Here is a 15,223-nt window from a genome sequence, read left to right as displayed (position 1 = left end):
CTACCAATGGCTACCCCTGGCTTTTTGAGGGACCAGGGCTGAGTCTCGACGTTCATCTGGAAACATAATTCCTTCCCCCAAGACAGCAAGCAGAGCCCAGACTCATGGCAAAATCAAAGTAAACTTTATTTAAGAAGCTGAAGTAGCTGGTGAGAGTAGGGGTAGGAGAGGAGAGAGGCCCTGGGGTGACACCCCTCCCCTCACCCCACCTAGTGCCTTCTTAACGGATGTGAGCAGCTGGCTGGGATGAATCAGGAAGGTGGAGTCTGGACCCCACAGCGCATATTTGCAGGAACGGCAATGTCTGAAAAGAAGAAACCTCAAATGACACCTCGTGTCCCACGGACACCTAGAAATGCCCAGGGCTCTTATGAGGGAGGATAGTTTTGTCCCGAAGTTCTCCTCCCTCAGACCCAGGGCTTCAGGCCCCAGCCCTCCTCCCTCAGATCCAGGGCTCCAGGCCCCAGCCCTCCTCCCTCAGACCCAGGGGTCCAGGACCCAGTCCTCCTCCCTCAGACCCAGGGCTCCAGGCCCCAGCCCTCCTCCCTCAGACCTAAGGTCCAGGCCCCAGCCCTCCTCCCTCAGACCCAGGACTCCAGGCCCCAGCCCTCCTCCCTCAGACCCAGGGCTCCAGGACCCAGCCCTCCTCCCTCAGACCCAGGGCTCCAGGCCCCAGTCCTCCTCCCTCAGACCCAGGACTCCAGGCCCCAGCCCTCCTCCCTCAGACCCAGGGCTCCAGGACCCAGTCCTCCTCCCTCAGACCCAGGGCTCCAGGACCTAGCTCTCCTCTCAAATCAAGAAGTTAAGACCCCTCCTCTCTAAGGTTCACAGATTCATACCCCAACCAGTTTTCCTCAGACCCCAGGGTCCGGACCCTGGGTAACTCACCTATCTGATGTGGCTTGGGCAAGTTCAGGTTGTCCATGACCTTGATAAACTCCTCACAGCTGAGAGTGAGCCGTGGGTTCAGAGTCCGTTCCTCCTCCACAGTAGAAACTGTGAGCCCTGTCCCCAAAGGGGAGGGGAAGGAAAGTAACTTAGGGGCCCATTGACTTGGGCAATTAAAACTACATTTCCCAGGAAGCCTTGGGGTTGTCTCCCTCGACTGGGACTTTCCTGAGCGGTCCCTAAAAACCGGTCCCTTCTCTCTGGGCATTATGGGAAATGTAGTTCTCACAGTTGCCTGGGCATCTCTGGGGACGTCCCAGAAAAACCTATGCCCTGCAGATGTGTCTTCTTGTTTCTACATCCACACAGCACGCCCAAGCACATAATCTTTTCAGCCACAGGAATTTCTGGGTTCTGTAGCCTCCGTGCCTTGTGAGAATGACAGGCAGAGAGAATGTTCCCTGTGTTAAGTGATAGCAGCCTGTCATGGCCTCGGGCAAGCCCTCACCGTGGTAATCATGAGCAGGGTAGATTAGACAGTTGCCTGGAAGTGTGAAGATCTTCTCGTGCACTGAGTGGTACAAAGTCTTCGCGCAACCTGAGGAAAGAAAGCGTACAGGTCAGCGGATCAAAGAGACAAGAGGAGCTCCCTGACTCCCTTTCCCAGAGAAGGAGGGAAGGACGGAGGTATATGGCTAAACCCTCTCTCTCTCATCTCCTGTGGAGACACGGAAGGGGAAGGGCATTGTAGGAGGTGGGACAACATGTACAAAGCCCTGGGAATGGTAAGAAGTTCATTTGGGTAATTTGTGATTCAATAAGGACTAGCTGAGAGCCTGAAGTATCAAGGGTTGTGACGGTGAAGGAAGGGCTGGGGAGGTGAAGGAAGGGCTCTAGGCCAGGAAGGTGGGCTAGGGGTAAGACTCAAGACATGAGGAGCAGGAGAAGGAGAAGCCAGGATTTGGATAAGAAGTTCTGAGTCCTGGGGCTAAAGGAATACTTAGGGAGTAAAAGTGTTTGCTGTGCAAGTCTGGGGACTGAGTTCAGATCCCTAGCACCAGTGGCTGGGTGTGGCCTGTGCTCCTGTAAGCCCTGCACCGTAAGCAGCAGAGGCAGGACAACGGAGGCTGGCTGGCTGGCAGCCCCGGACCAGGCTTTTTTGAGACCATGTCCAAACCAGGGAAAGCGCACAGAGAAAGGTACCTGACGTGCACTGCTGGCCTCCCACCACACCCCCAGGCACATGCATGTGCACATACACAACTTGAGCACACATAAAGAATTTCTGAGTCCTTGGTTCATATGGATAGGTGAAAGGGGGAGATTAGGAGGAACACTTCAATCAATCTAAGTGCTGTCTAAACCCAAGCCCCGAGTTACACTGCCCCCTAACGATCAAGCAATGTACAGTAACAACCTTCATGTACACTCGTGCGTGTGTGTGTGTGTGTGTGTGTGTGTGTGCGCGCTCGCGCGCTCCTGATCCTCCTGCCTTTACCTCCTGAGCTGGATTAAAGGCATGGTTCAGTTATGCCCACCCAAGGAAGTATGAGGACTGAGGCCTGGGCTTCTTGAATGCTAGATGAACCCTCTACCCACTAAGCTACACGGTGCCAGCTACACATTCATTCATTCTTGTGGCTCTTTCTTTCTTTCTTTCTTTCTTTCTTTCTTCCTTTCCTTTCTGTCTTCCTTTCTATCTTCCTTTCTCTCTCTCTCCCTTCCCCCCTCTCCCTTCCCTCCACCTCTCTCTCTCTCTCTCTCTCTCTCTCTCTCTCTCTCTCTCTCTCTTCCTTTTGAGCCCTGACTACCCGGGAATTCACTATGTAGACTGGGCTAGCCTTGAACACACACAGCTGTCAACCCATCACGTGGCTGCCTATTAACAGTCTCACATATACCATTACATGGAGATCTTGGGCTGGATAAAGAAACGGGTCACCTTGTTGGAAGTCTGTTCGTCCACACCCTCGGATCAGTAGGGCATCTCCAGTGAAAGCCATGCTCTGGTCATTCAGGACAAAGGTGACACAGCCTGGGGTGTGGCCAGGGCTGGCCCGAGTCTCCAAAGCCTGTCAGGATGCAGTGTATAGAGACAGTCACCAGCAAGCCTCACGGGTCCCCAAAAGCCCATCCACCTGAGGGACACAACTGGAAAAAGAAATACAGAGAGCGTCTTGCTTAAAGATAATCTGAGGGCTGGACATAGTGCAAATACATCAAATACAGGCTCAGGCGGGAGAACTCAGACTGAAGGGCTAGCCTGTGCCATAAGACAAGACCTGTCTTGGGGGGTGGGAGTATCAAATTGAAATCTTCTTTCCGTCTTTCCTTCTTTTCTTCCTTCTTTTCTTCCCTCTCTTTGAGACAGAGTCTCTTGTATCCAGCGTAAACTCACGCTTACTATTAAATCAATGACCTTAAACTTCCAATCCTCCTGCCTTCACCCCCAAGCTCTGTAGTTATGGGCCTGCTCCACCAGGCTTGGTTTATCCCATGCTAGGGATGGAATCTAGGGCTTTGTGTATGCTGTCCAAGTGTTTTAGCAGCTAACGGAGCCATATCCCCAGCCCAGCCTAACATTCTGAGGAGCAAAACAAACAAACAAAAAAACCACAAATGGCTTCCAAAGAAAAGGGAGCCAAATAGCCAGAGACACACATTGGTAACCAGAATCATGCACAAAGAACGTTTGCATCTCAACAAGAAAATAGAAAAATAAACACCAAGCTGGGGGAATAGCTCTTCAGGCTGTGCACACACAGACTCTGGTTTGGCCCCTCAGCACCACAGGCGAATGACTCGGTAGGTAAAGGGCTTGCTGCCAAGGCTGAGGGCCTGAGTTCTATCCCCAGGAGGGCTCCTCCAATTATCCACTGACCTTCACATGTGCGTCATGGTATGTCACATACAAATAAATAAACGTAATAAAAATTAAGCTATACTGTTGGAAAGAAGCTTAATACTATTTCAAAAATACTTATTGATACCTCCCCCAAAAAAGGTTTAAGATCCAGTGGGGGGCAAAATACAAGTTACAAAGCCACTGCTACAGCGTGATCTTTGTGCTAGGCATGGTAACTTGTGCCTGCAATCCCAGTGCTAAAAAAGCTGAGGCAGAAGGATTGCAATCTTGAAACTGGTCTAAACTGCAAAGTTCCAGGCTCCCTGAGCTACAGAGTGAGACCCTGACTCAAATAAAAAAGTGAAGATCTTGATAAAATAAAAAGTTACTGGTGTTGGGGATTTAGCTCAGTGGTAGAGCGCTTGCCTAACAAGCGCAAGGCCCTGGGTTTGGTCCCCAGCTCTGAAAAAAAAAAAAAGAAAAGAAAAAAAGTTACTAACAAATGTATAGTAAATAATAATCTCTAGTAATATATAGTAACTCATAGCATTATGTGATATAGTATTATTATTATGTAATAGTAAAATGTATGGTAAATAATAATAAATGTATAATTGGTGTATAGTTTTGATTTTGGTGGTGGTGTTCTGAGACAAGATCTTCCCATGTAGTCCAGGCTGTCCTTGAATACACAGATCTTCCCGCCTCAGTGCTGGAATTACAGGCATCTGCCACCCGCATCTCTGCAATGGGAGGTGTGATGGTCTGTGCAGGTTTGGCCCTGGGAGTGGCACTATTAAGAGGTGTGGCCTTGTCAGAGTAGGTGTGTCACCGTGACCCTCACCCTAGCTGCCTGGAAACCAGTCTTCCACTAGCAGCCTCCAGATGAAGATGTAGAACTCTCAGCTCCTCCTGCACCATGCCTGCCTGGACACTGCCATGCTCCTGCCTTGATGGTAATGGACTGAACCTCTGAACCTGTAAGCCAGCCACAGTTAAATGTTGTCCTTTATAAGAGTTGCCTTGGTCATGGTGTCTGTTCACAACAGTAAGACCCTAACTGAGACAGGAGGAGACAGTTATTGTGGCTAATGGTTTCCAAGGGTCTCAGCCCATCACAGTGACAAAAGGCTGAGCAGTCACTCTGGCTGGAGCATGGAGCGGAGACTCCCTGAGCACGAAGCCCTGACCAGTTCTCTTCCTCGCTGCCTGGCACAAACTCCGTGTCATGATGTCCTGCCACAACACAGGTTCATGACCAAGTTCTTCATAGACTGGAACTTGGAAATGAGGCAGAATAAACCTTTCTTCTTCTAAAAATCGGTTAAAATTACATTTTATTTACTGTGTGTGTGCACACAGGCATGTGTGTGTGCACGTTGTATGCCGAGGCTTGTGAGTGTTGGTCAGATGACGACCTGCTGCAGTTGGTTCTCTGCAGGTTGCCCCTGTGAATCCCAAGGTTAAACTCTAGCCATCCGTCTGAGCAGCAAGCACCCCCAGCTACCGAGCCATCTCAGCGGCCCACCTCTCTCCTTTGTTTATGGCTGGAGCTGGAGAAATGGATGAAGAGATGGACGCACTCACCACTCTCGCAAGGACCCATGTCAGTCAGCTTACAACCACCTACAACTCGAGTTCCAGGAGGTCTCACACCCTCTTCTGGTCTCCAAGGGCAACCGAACTCCTGTACATCCCAGTACATACACCACACACACACACACACACACACACACACACACACACTTGCACACTCAAACATACACACATAAGAATCACACTCTTGGGGCTGGAGAGATGGCTCAGTGGTTAGGAGCACTGACTGCTCTTCCAGAGGTCCTGAGTTCAAATCTCAGCAACAACATGGTGGCTCACAACCATCTGTAATGAGATCTGATGCCCTCTTCTGGTGTGTCTGAGGACAGCTACAGTGTACTCATATATAATTACATAATAAATATTTAAAAAAAAAAGAATCACACCCTCACACACACTCACACATGCTCACATATAGACTCATACACACAAACACACACTCTCGCATACACACAAATGCACACTCAAACACACATGAAGAAACACACTCTTACATACACTAAACACAGACTCACACACAGACACACACACAAAAAACACACACTCGTGTATGCACAAATACACACTCCAACAATGCTTACACACTCAAACATACATATACACACAAAGAAATACACTCACACACACCAATACACACACATAATAAGCAGATACACTAAACACACCTACAAACGCTCTCACATACACACAAATACACATTCACACTTACATGCTGAAACTCACATGCACACACACACACAAACACTTTCTCACATACACTAAAGACACACAGTCACATGTATACACGCACAATTAAAATAAAATAAATACTTTGAAATGGTGTTTATCATAGTGTTTTGTCTCAGTGACAGAAAACTAACAGCCAAAGACCTCAACATGGAGGGACATGGAAATAAGGGTTGGGAAAACCAGCCCATCTTGGTCCATGAACTGAGGAAAAGGAGGAATCACATCATCCTTACTGTGTGGTGACTTTTGAGCCAGCCTGGGCTATACGAGCTTGTTTCTGAATAAAACAGGATAAAATAACTTCTGAAAATTAAAAATAAGCATAAAAGTCTACAAGGGAGGGCCAGCAGGATGGCTGAGTAAGTAAAGGGGCTTGCTGCTAAGCCTGACGACCTGAGTTTGATCTCAGGACCACACATGGTAGAGGGAAACCAACTCCTATGAGTTGTCCTGTGATCTCCACACAGGAGTTGTAGCATGTGCTCGCCATCCCTCTACAAGCACACACACACACACACACACACACACACACACACGAAATAAATGTACAAAACCTTTTTGAAATCTGGAAACCCTGTGGGCTGCAGGGCTGCTGGGATCCAGTTAATAATACTTCATGAGCAGCTCTGTCAGAATTACGACAGTCTCATAGAAAGCACTCAGAGGCTTCCCTCCTTTCACCACACACTGAAACACTTTGAAAAGTTCTGGCAGGGTTATTGTCAGTAAGTATTGAGGGACTCTCTCATGCGGATAGTTATTCATTCTCTCCAACTACTGTGTGCAGAGAGATAGGTCCTGGTAATTAAATGTCAAACATTGAGAATTCTAGGCAGGGGCTCTACCACTGAGCCATGCCCCTAGCCCCTCCCTGGGGGATTCTAGGCAGGGGCTCTACCACTGAGCCACGCCCCAGTCCTTCACTGGAGAACTCTAGGTGTCTCTGTCACTTAGACACACCTCATCCTCTCACCGGAGAACTTGAGGTAGGAGCTCTGGCACCAAGCTGGGTTCTCAGCCCTCTTTAGCTTGTATTGTTTCCTTTTTACAGGGTCTCATGCAACCAGATAGCCCCCAAACTGCTCAGTAACTGTCTAGACAGGTCTTGAGTTTGCCTCAGTGCCCAGAGCTGGGATTTCAGGCCCTTTGCGTCTTTTAAGATGCTCCCACGACCATCAAGACCATCAGATGACAAACGTTCCTATCACTTCCCAGAGTTTCTTCGTACCCCTTTCAAGTATCCTTCCTCCACCCTGTCCCCAGACAAGTTCTGGCTTGCTTCCTATTACTACCGATTGCTTTGTAACTGACCTGCTCTAGAATTTTATGTAAATAGATCGAAATAGTTATAAACAAAAGGAAATTGCTGGAAGCAGATAACCTTGGTCCTAATCTCAGATCTGTCTGCCCTTTGGCCTATCTGCTTATTTGCAAAATATAGATAAGTATTGTCCCCAGCCCCACCATATGCTATGAGGATTAAACTGCTTCATGTATACAAAGTACTTAGAAAAAGACCTCAGCACACCTTTGATGCTTCACAGTAAACGTAGGGAGGGACTGGAGAGATGTTCAGCTGTTAAGCTCAAATACTGTTCTCACAGAGGACCACACTCCATTTCCAATCCCCACAGGATGGCTCACAACCATCTGTAACGCGGGGTACACACATGTTGCAAATACATACAGGCAAAGCAAGCATACATAAATGTATATGTTGCTTTTTCGTTTTTATTTTAAGACAGTTTCTCTGAGTATCCCTGGCTGTCTTGGAACTCATTCTGTAAACCAGGCTTCCCCCCCGCCCCCCGCCCGGAATGTGAGATCATGTTTCTTTTCTTTTTTCTTTTTAAGCAATATGGTGCATTTATTATGTAATAATAAGGCTGAGGACCTAGATCCGTGGTAGAGCACTCAGAGACTCAGAGACCCTAGTTCCATGGGGGAAAAAAAAAAGACAGCCTCCCCTGTTTGTGAAGCTTGCTGACTGATGAATCGTCTCAGCTGCAGAATATTCCGGAAGCCTCCTGCCGGCCTAGCAACAGCTGGCCAGGGGCGGCCTGACCCATCTTTCCATCAACAATGCCTCTTTCTTTCCGGGAGGCATAAAACACAGGACACTATCTCCACCCACAGCCTCCTTTCCCAGACTCCTAGGAGGCCTCGCAGCTCGCGTGGCCTGCACCGCCACCTAGTGGTCAGCAAGCTCCTGGCTCCAGGTCCTCTGGCTCCTTCCTCCAATCTCAAGCCCTAGGTGGTGTTGGCGCCCTCTGCTGGTCTTACGTCTTGGGAGCTTAAAACACAAATCTCATTTTTCCCCACTGTCATCCATCAGCTAAAACCTTTCCTTTATTTTGTGAAGGAAAAGTTATTTCAGATAGATCTGCGGTTAAGTGTCCCTGCATGAGACCAAGTCCGGTTCTCAGCACCCACATGAAGGCTTACACCTGTCCATAATTCCAGTTCCAGAGGACCCCATACTCTCTTCCGGCCCCCGCAGGCACCAGGCTCATGTACTGCATATATGCAGGCAAAACACGCAAACGCATTAAAAAAATAAATAAAAACTCTGAGAAAGAGAGGTGGGGGGGGGGGCTGGCAGGATGGCTCAGCAGGTAAAGGTGCTTGCTGTCAAGACCTATAATCTGAGTTCAGTCCTGTGAAAGAAAGGAAAAACAGTCCGTCCCAAAAGCTGTCTGTCCTCAATACATGCACCCTGCACATAGACATAACAAATCCTGTAATTTTTAACTGAAAAAGGCTAATGAAAGGTGCGTGCCTTTAATCCTAGCACTTGAGAGTCAGATACAAGCGGATCTCTGAGTTCAAAGCCAGCCTGGCCTATGTATAGAGCTCCAAGGGAGCCAGGACTACACAGAAAAACCCTGTCTTGAAAAAGCAAAAAACAAAACAAAACAGAATAAAAGGCCTAATGAACACAACAACAAAAAAGGAGAAACAGGGATGTAGATCAGATGTACAATGCTTGCTTAGAATCCCCCAGTGAGGGGCTGGGGGTGTGGCTCAGTGGTAGAGCCCCTGCCTAGAATCCCCCAGTGAGGGGCTGGGGGCGTGGCTCAGTGGTAGGGAGCATACCTAGCATGTTCAGGGTCCTGGGTTCCATCCCCAGCAATGCAAGAGCAAGTTTGCTAAGGTTAAAGGAATGTCCTTGCTGTGACTCAGCAATGCAATTCCTAGGAACTGAGATCAACTTCTGCCAAGGGACTTGTACTAACAAGAATATCAACACCAACATCCTTTACAGTTGTGAAAACCGAGGACAGCCATCCAAAGGAGCATGAATAAGTCAACTGTGGGCTCACATCAGGGGTCGGCAAAACTGGCAAGGAGTCCAAGTCTGACCTACCACCTCGTTTTAAGCCCTATACTTCGAGCATGTTTACATTTTCTCTTGGCTGCCATGGACCGTGGGTGTGTACACCTGTGACCCCGCCCTGCGGAGGCGAAAGCAGGTGGATTAGATCAGGAATTCAAGGTCCTCCTCAGCAATATGGCACACCCAAAGCCAGCCTGCTCTGAGTGACACCACGTTAGAAGAGGAAGTGGGGCGGGGATTTTAGCCAGGTGTGTTAGCACAGCCCTAGGAGGCTGAGACAGGAGGATCTCTGTGAGTTGCAGGAGCACCAAGTCCACGCCAGGGGGTGGAACACTGTGAAACTCACATCTTAGGAGCTCGGGAGCTCACAGCCAGGCTTCTACTGCTCCATTCGTGCCAAGTATTTTCACCCTGCAAGAGGAGAGCTGAGGGGGGAGGGGGATGTTTGCCCGGAAACCAAAGAATTATTATTAAGTATTAAATAAATTTAAAAAAAAAAAAAAAGAGGAGAGCTGAGAGCTGGAGAGATGGCTCAGTGGTTAGAGCACTGACTGCTCTCCCAGAGGTCCTGAGTTCAAATCCCAGCAACCACATGGTGGCTCACAAGCGGGATCCGATGCCCTCTTCTGGTGTGTCTGAAGAGAGCTACAGTGTATTCACATACATAAATAAATCAACTCCAGTTCATGAATTGGTCACCTAAACTAAAGGGTGAAACACTATTAAAAAAAAAAGTGTGGGTTGGGCATTTAGCTCAGTGGTAGAGCGCTTGCCTAGCAAGTGCAAGGCCCCGGGTTCGGTCCCCAGCTCCGGAAAAAAAAAAAAAGTGTGCGTGTGGAGGGGGTAAAGTTGTCCCCTGTCCTATTTCTAATGTTTTTGGTGCATTTTATTTATTAATATTGTGAAGGGATGTGCATGCCTTACCCCAACTGTGGCGGTCAAAGGACAATTTGTGGGAGTTCAGCCCAGGTTGGCTTTGAGTTCATTATTAGCCAAGAATGACCCAGAAATCCGGATCCTCCTGCCTCCACCTCCCAAGTGCTGGGACTATAAGCTATGGCATCACTCCCTGCTAAAATTCAACTTTCCCCTCTGGTTTTGTTTTTGTTTTTTGAGACAAGGTTTCTCTGTGTAGTCCTGGCTGCCCTGGAACCCACTCTCTTAGCCTAGGCTGGCCTCAAACTCATAGCGATCTGCCTGTCTCTGCCCACTAAATGCTCAAATTAAAGCTGTGTACCACCGCCTGACTCTAATTTGACTTATAAAGAGGGCAGGAAGCCCAAGAGTGAGGAAAAGCAGACCCTTAAGATGTGTAAATAATTCACACAAAGACAGAGTCACACTAACACACAGTGACACTAAGAGGCGCTGACACCGCTGTGGAGTACTGGGACATCCAGAGGGACAGTAGGACTGTAACTGTTCACAAAGACCTGTGCAAGAACGTCCACAGCAGTCCCAAGGTGGAAGCCACTCAAACGCCTATCAACTCATGAATGAAGGGGTGAAACACGCTAGGCCCGCCCATCACACTCCAGGATGTTGTTAAGCAATGGAGGGAAATGAAATAGCAATGGGGGCTGGGATCCGGGTGGACCCGACGGCTCACGGAGGAAGTCAGCCAAAGATTGCAGGCCGTATGCTCCCATTTCTGTGAAAAGTGCAGACAGGCAAATCCAGACAGACAGAAAGGACAATAAAAGTAAATAAAAGTGACTTAAAGCTGGAGAGATGTCTCAGTGGTTAAGAGCACTGACTGCTCTTCCAGAGGTCCTGAGTTCAATTCCCAGCAACCACATGGTGGCTCACAGCCATCTGTAATGGGATCTGATGCCCTCTTCTGGTGTGTCTGAAGACAGCTACAGTATACATACATACAATAAAAAAAAGAGTGACTTAAAGACTAACCATAGTGGCATATAGATCTGCACTGTCAGCTACTAGGGAGGCTGGAGCTAAAGGATCAGAAGTTCAAGGCCCTGCCTAGAATCCCCCAGTAAGGGGCTGGGAGCGTGGCTCAGTGGTAGAGCCCCTGCCTAGAATCCCCCAGGGAGGGGCTGGGGGCGTGGCTCAGTGGTAGAGCCCCTGCCTAGAATCCCCCAGTGAGGGGCTGGGGGCGTGGCTCAGTGGTAGAGCCCCTGCCTAGAATCCCCCAGTGAGGGGCTGGGGGCGTGGCTCAGTGGTAGAGCACTTGCCTAGAATCCCCCAGTGAGGGGCTGGGGGCGTGGCTCAGTGGTAGAGCCCCTGCCTAGAATCCCCAGTGAGGGGCTGGGGGCGTGGCTCAGTGGTAGAGCCCCTGCCTAGAATCCCCCAGTAGAGGCCTTGCCTAGCATGAATCTGATTATAGGTTTTATCCCCAGTCCTGGGGAAGAATGTGACCTCACGACTGGTGCTTCAGTACAGGCACACTACCAATGGAAGGTTGAGGCAGGGGAATGATGGGCTCACAGCCAGCCTGGGCTACACAGCACTATATAAAAAGGAAAAAGAGATTTACCTAAGGCTGGGAGGGAAGAAGGAAGGAGGCCAAGGGTGATGACTAGTCAGGTAATGAAACGATGGAGACAGCATTCTAGGAACACACCACGGATCATATGGTATTCGAATTATTACTGCAGTAAGACGCAGTAAAGAAAAGATAAACATGGAGGCCAAGTACAGCTATGCCCTTCCACACGCCCACTGAAGGAACCATCACTGTGCATGGAGAAGGGCCTCCTGTTCACTTACAGTCTTGTTTTCTTCTGTTTTGAGAGGGATCTCGCATAGACCAGGCTGGCCCTGAACCCCCCTGACTCTGTCTGGATGAAAAAGCGTGAACAAACGTGCCAGCTTTCCTTCTTTTAACTGTTTGGTACAGGGTCACACGTAACCTTGATAAAGCCTTGATTGACCTGACACTTGATGTAAAGCTGAGGGTGACCTTGAACACCTGATCTCCCTCTCTACCTCCCAGGCACTACAATGACATCATGCCCATTTTAAGGCTCCTTGTTGTTTCTGTTTTAAGATTTTATTCTCACTGTGTAGCCCTGGCTATCCCGGAACTCTCTATGTAGACCAGGCTAGCCTCGAACTCACAGAGATCCACCTGTCTTAGCATCTGCCTCCTGGAGCTGGGGTTCAAGGTGGGTGCCTATGTGACCAGCTTGTTTTTAAGATTTTAAGCAGTCATTTATTTATGTGTATCTGAGTGTGTATCTGTGAAAATGCATGCGTGTGCTAGCAGAGGCCAGTCAGGACGTCTGGCCATCCTGGAGTTGATGGTACAGTCCATTGTGAGCAGCCTGGGAACCCAACTTGGGTCTTCTGGAAGAACAGCAACTGGCCGTAACTGCTAAGCTAACCAGCTAGTCCCTACTACAGTGGTCCTCAACCTGTGGGTCAGAATTTCTTTGAGGGTTGAACAAGCCTTTTATAGGGGTCCCCTGAGACCATCAGAAAATACAGATATTTCCATTAGGATTCATAGCTGTAACAAAATTAGTTATGAAGTAGCAATGAAAACAGTTTTATGGTTTGGGGGTGGGTGTCACCACAACGTGAGGAACTGTATTAAAGGTCACAGCACTAGGAAGGTTGAGAAGCACTGGGCTGAGGGCCCCTGTTCACACGAGCCCACGTCCTTCCAACCTCTCACACTCCCCCTCCAATCCAGAAACTCTTGTTACTCTCTAACCAGTAGGGCTGACACAGACGAGCTGTGTCCCTCATCCACTTCTAAATATTTACAGGATTGAAATCAAAGTCTCCTAACAGCAGCTACACCCGCTCAACTCGGCACACAGCCCTCCTGTCTGCTAACCACCTCCAAATAAACTGTCCCGCTCCAAAAGACCAACAAGAGAGGCGGGGGACCTCACTCGGTCACCAGTCTTTCTGTCCCCTACATCAGCCAGACGACAGCTTGGATAATTCTGATGACCTGTTTTCCTCCCTCTAGGTAGAACTCCCCCAACCTCTGTCCAGAGCACCCTGGGTTGCAAAGCTGGCTAGAAACCTGCTGATTAAGCCTGTAGCAGAGAGAGAGGAGGAGGAAGAACCTTCACCCCTCTCCTGGGTGAGGCAATGGGGTTGTGGCTAGGGTGACGAGGCTCCAAGGCCAACATTTAAGGAAGAACCCACAAATACACGGTTAACCCCGAATGTATACCACCATGCCAGTAAATGTCACCTTAACTGGTAGTCCCCGGGACCTCAGTAGACTCACCCTGACCTGTTGCTAAACAATAGGGTGTTCCTTTCTTACCAAAGGGCTAGGTGCCTCCCTCAGCTCTAGACTCAGGATGCCCAACCCAGGGCAAATTTTATGGAAATGGCCAGGCAAGAACCCGCCATCACTGTTGACTTAGGGGGATCGGCCAGAGCCACGCCTGCCTACAGCCTCCTGCCCTGGCGCTCCACCTGGGTTTATGATGCTGCCCACAGAGAACAGAGCTGAGGAATCTGAGGCTAAATCACCAACCCTTCTTCCACAGGGCCCAGCAGCCTATTCCCCCAGTACCCTCTTCTCTTCCAACTCTAAGGAACCCGGGTCAACACCATTTTTCTCTAAGACCCAACACCCAACTCACAAAGCGTCCAAAGGGGATGGAATCACCTTCCCCGATATGCAAATCAGCCTGAGCTCCGCTGAGGCGAGAGATGACGGACTGACAGCCCGGGAGGAGGGATCGGAGAACCCCTGAGCCCGTGATGTGATCAGCATGGCAGTGGGTGTTCACTAGGAGAGAAGAGGGCATAGAAACAGAATGATTTCAGCCCACAGTATTCAGCCTTCAGACTCAAGGAGGCAGACCCTACCTAGGCTTCCTCCCTCAGACTCTGAGGTCTGGACTCCAGCCCTCTTCCCCTAGGCCCAGGAGTCTAGGCCCAATCTTCCTCCCCAGACTCAGGGATCCAGACCCCAATCTTCCTCGTTCAGGCCCAGAGACCATAGGGTCTAGTCCTCCCTCATCCAGAGTCCAGCCCTCCTCCCCCAGACTCAGGCGTCCAGGTTCCTGTTTTCCTAGAGCGCTTTCTCAGTGGCCCCGCCTCTCTCACGCCCAAGTTTGGTCCTGGACTAACCCGCATAGAGCAGCTTCAGCCCCAGCTCCTTAATCAGCTGAGCATCCCGGTGCGCTGTCTCCAGAACAGGGTCGATCAGGATGGCCTCTCGGGAGTCCCGGTCACCCAGCAGGTAGGTGTAGGTGCAGCTCTTGGGCTCAAACATCTGCGAGGGGGTGAGACACCAGAGAGAGTTCCCGGACCTGACTCCAACGTTTGGGGGTAGGGGGACACAGGAATCCAGGCCTCTCCCCCAGCATCTTCCTAGAATACTGAAGCTACAGTCCCAACCCTCTTTGCCCAAGGAATCAGAGTGTTCCCCAGATCCCTCCAGCAGAATCGAGAAACTCCATCTTCAAACAAGCCCCAAGTCAAGAACCCCGCGCTTCTCTGGTAATGGACTCCAGACCCCGACCCCACGCCCAGGGTCCCCTGACTACTCCCTGTTAAAGGGTCGGGACTCTATTTCCAACAGCCAGGCATGAAGGACACTCCTTTAAAGATCTCCTTTAAAGGACAGAGGATTCCTGCCCCTCCCTCCGCCCCGGGCTCAGTCAGGTCAGTTCGCCTCTCCACACCTGACGCAGGAGGACCGGCGCTCCGGATGCGCTTTGCTGGCTCAGCCGCCGCCCGGCGACTCTGACGGCCGTGCTCGCCATGGTGCCAGAGCCCACTCCACACTGAGCCCAGCAGCCGGCCCCGCCAGAGTCCTACGCACCGGGGCTGACCCGGGAGGGCGGGCCGGGGCGGGGCCTGCCTTAAAGGAACCGCAGTTCACACGA

General features: G+C 50.0%; 1 protein-coding gene across 3 annotated transcripts; it reads right to left on the bottom strand.

The window, feature by feature from the left end:
- Positions 1 to 101: 101 nt before the first annotated feature.
- Ethe1 (ETHE1, persulfide dioxygenase) lies at positions 102 to 15,152 on the bottom strand. Of its 3 annotated transcripts, NM_001106234.1 has the most exons (7): positions 15,020 to 15,152; positions 14,463 to 14,607; positions 13,970 to 14,118; positions 2,831 to 2,960; positions 1,397 to 1,486; positions 889 to 1,005; positions 102 to 304 (listed from the first exon to the last, which is right to left on the bottom strand). In NM_001106234.1, the coding sequence occupies exons 1-7, from the start codon at positions 15,098 to 15,100 to the stop codon at positions 252 to 254; spliced, it is 765 nt and encodes a 254-aa protein (NP_001099704.1). In that variant the 5' UTR covers positions 15,101 to 15,152; the 3' UTR covers positions 102 to 251. The 3 variants fall into 3 exon arrangements, 1 of the variants encoding a protein (NP_001099704.1); XR_015683096.1 differs by lacking the exons at positions 102 to 304; positions 889 to 1,005; positions 1,397 to 1,486; positions 2,831 to 2,960 and adding an exon at positions 6,630 to 6,899 and having other exon boundaries at positions 11,717 to 14,118; positions 15,020 to 15,123; XR_015683097.1 differs by lacking the exons at positions 102 to 304; positions 889 to 1,005; positions 1,397 to 1,486; positions 2,831 to 2,960 and adding an exon at positions 6,630 to 6,886 and having other exon boundaries at positions 11,797 to 14,118; positions 15,020 to 15,123.
- Between the last annotated feature and the right edge of the window lie 71 nt (positions 15,153 to 15,223).

The sequence above is a fragment of the Rattus norvegicus genome, chromosome 1 (genome assembly GCF_021556685.1).
Source record: "Rattus norvegicus strain SHRSP/BbbUtx chromosome 1, alternate assembly SHRSP_T2T, whole genome shotgun sequence".
Classification (NCBI taxonomy): domain Eukaryota; kingdom Metazoa; phylum Chordata; class Mammalia; order Rodentia; family Muridae; genus Rattus; species Rattus norvegicus.
The sequence above is the reverse complement of the archived record's forward strand: the minus strand, read 5'-3'. Positions and strand labels throughout refer to the sequence as shown.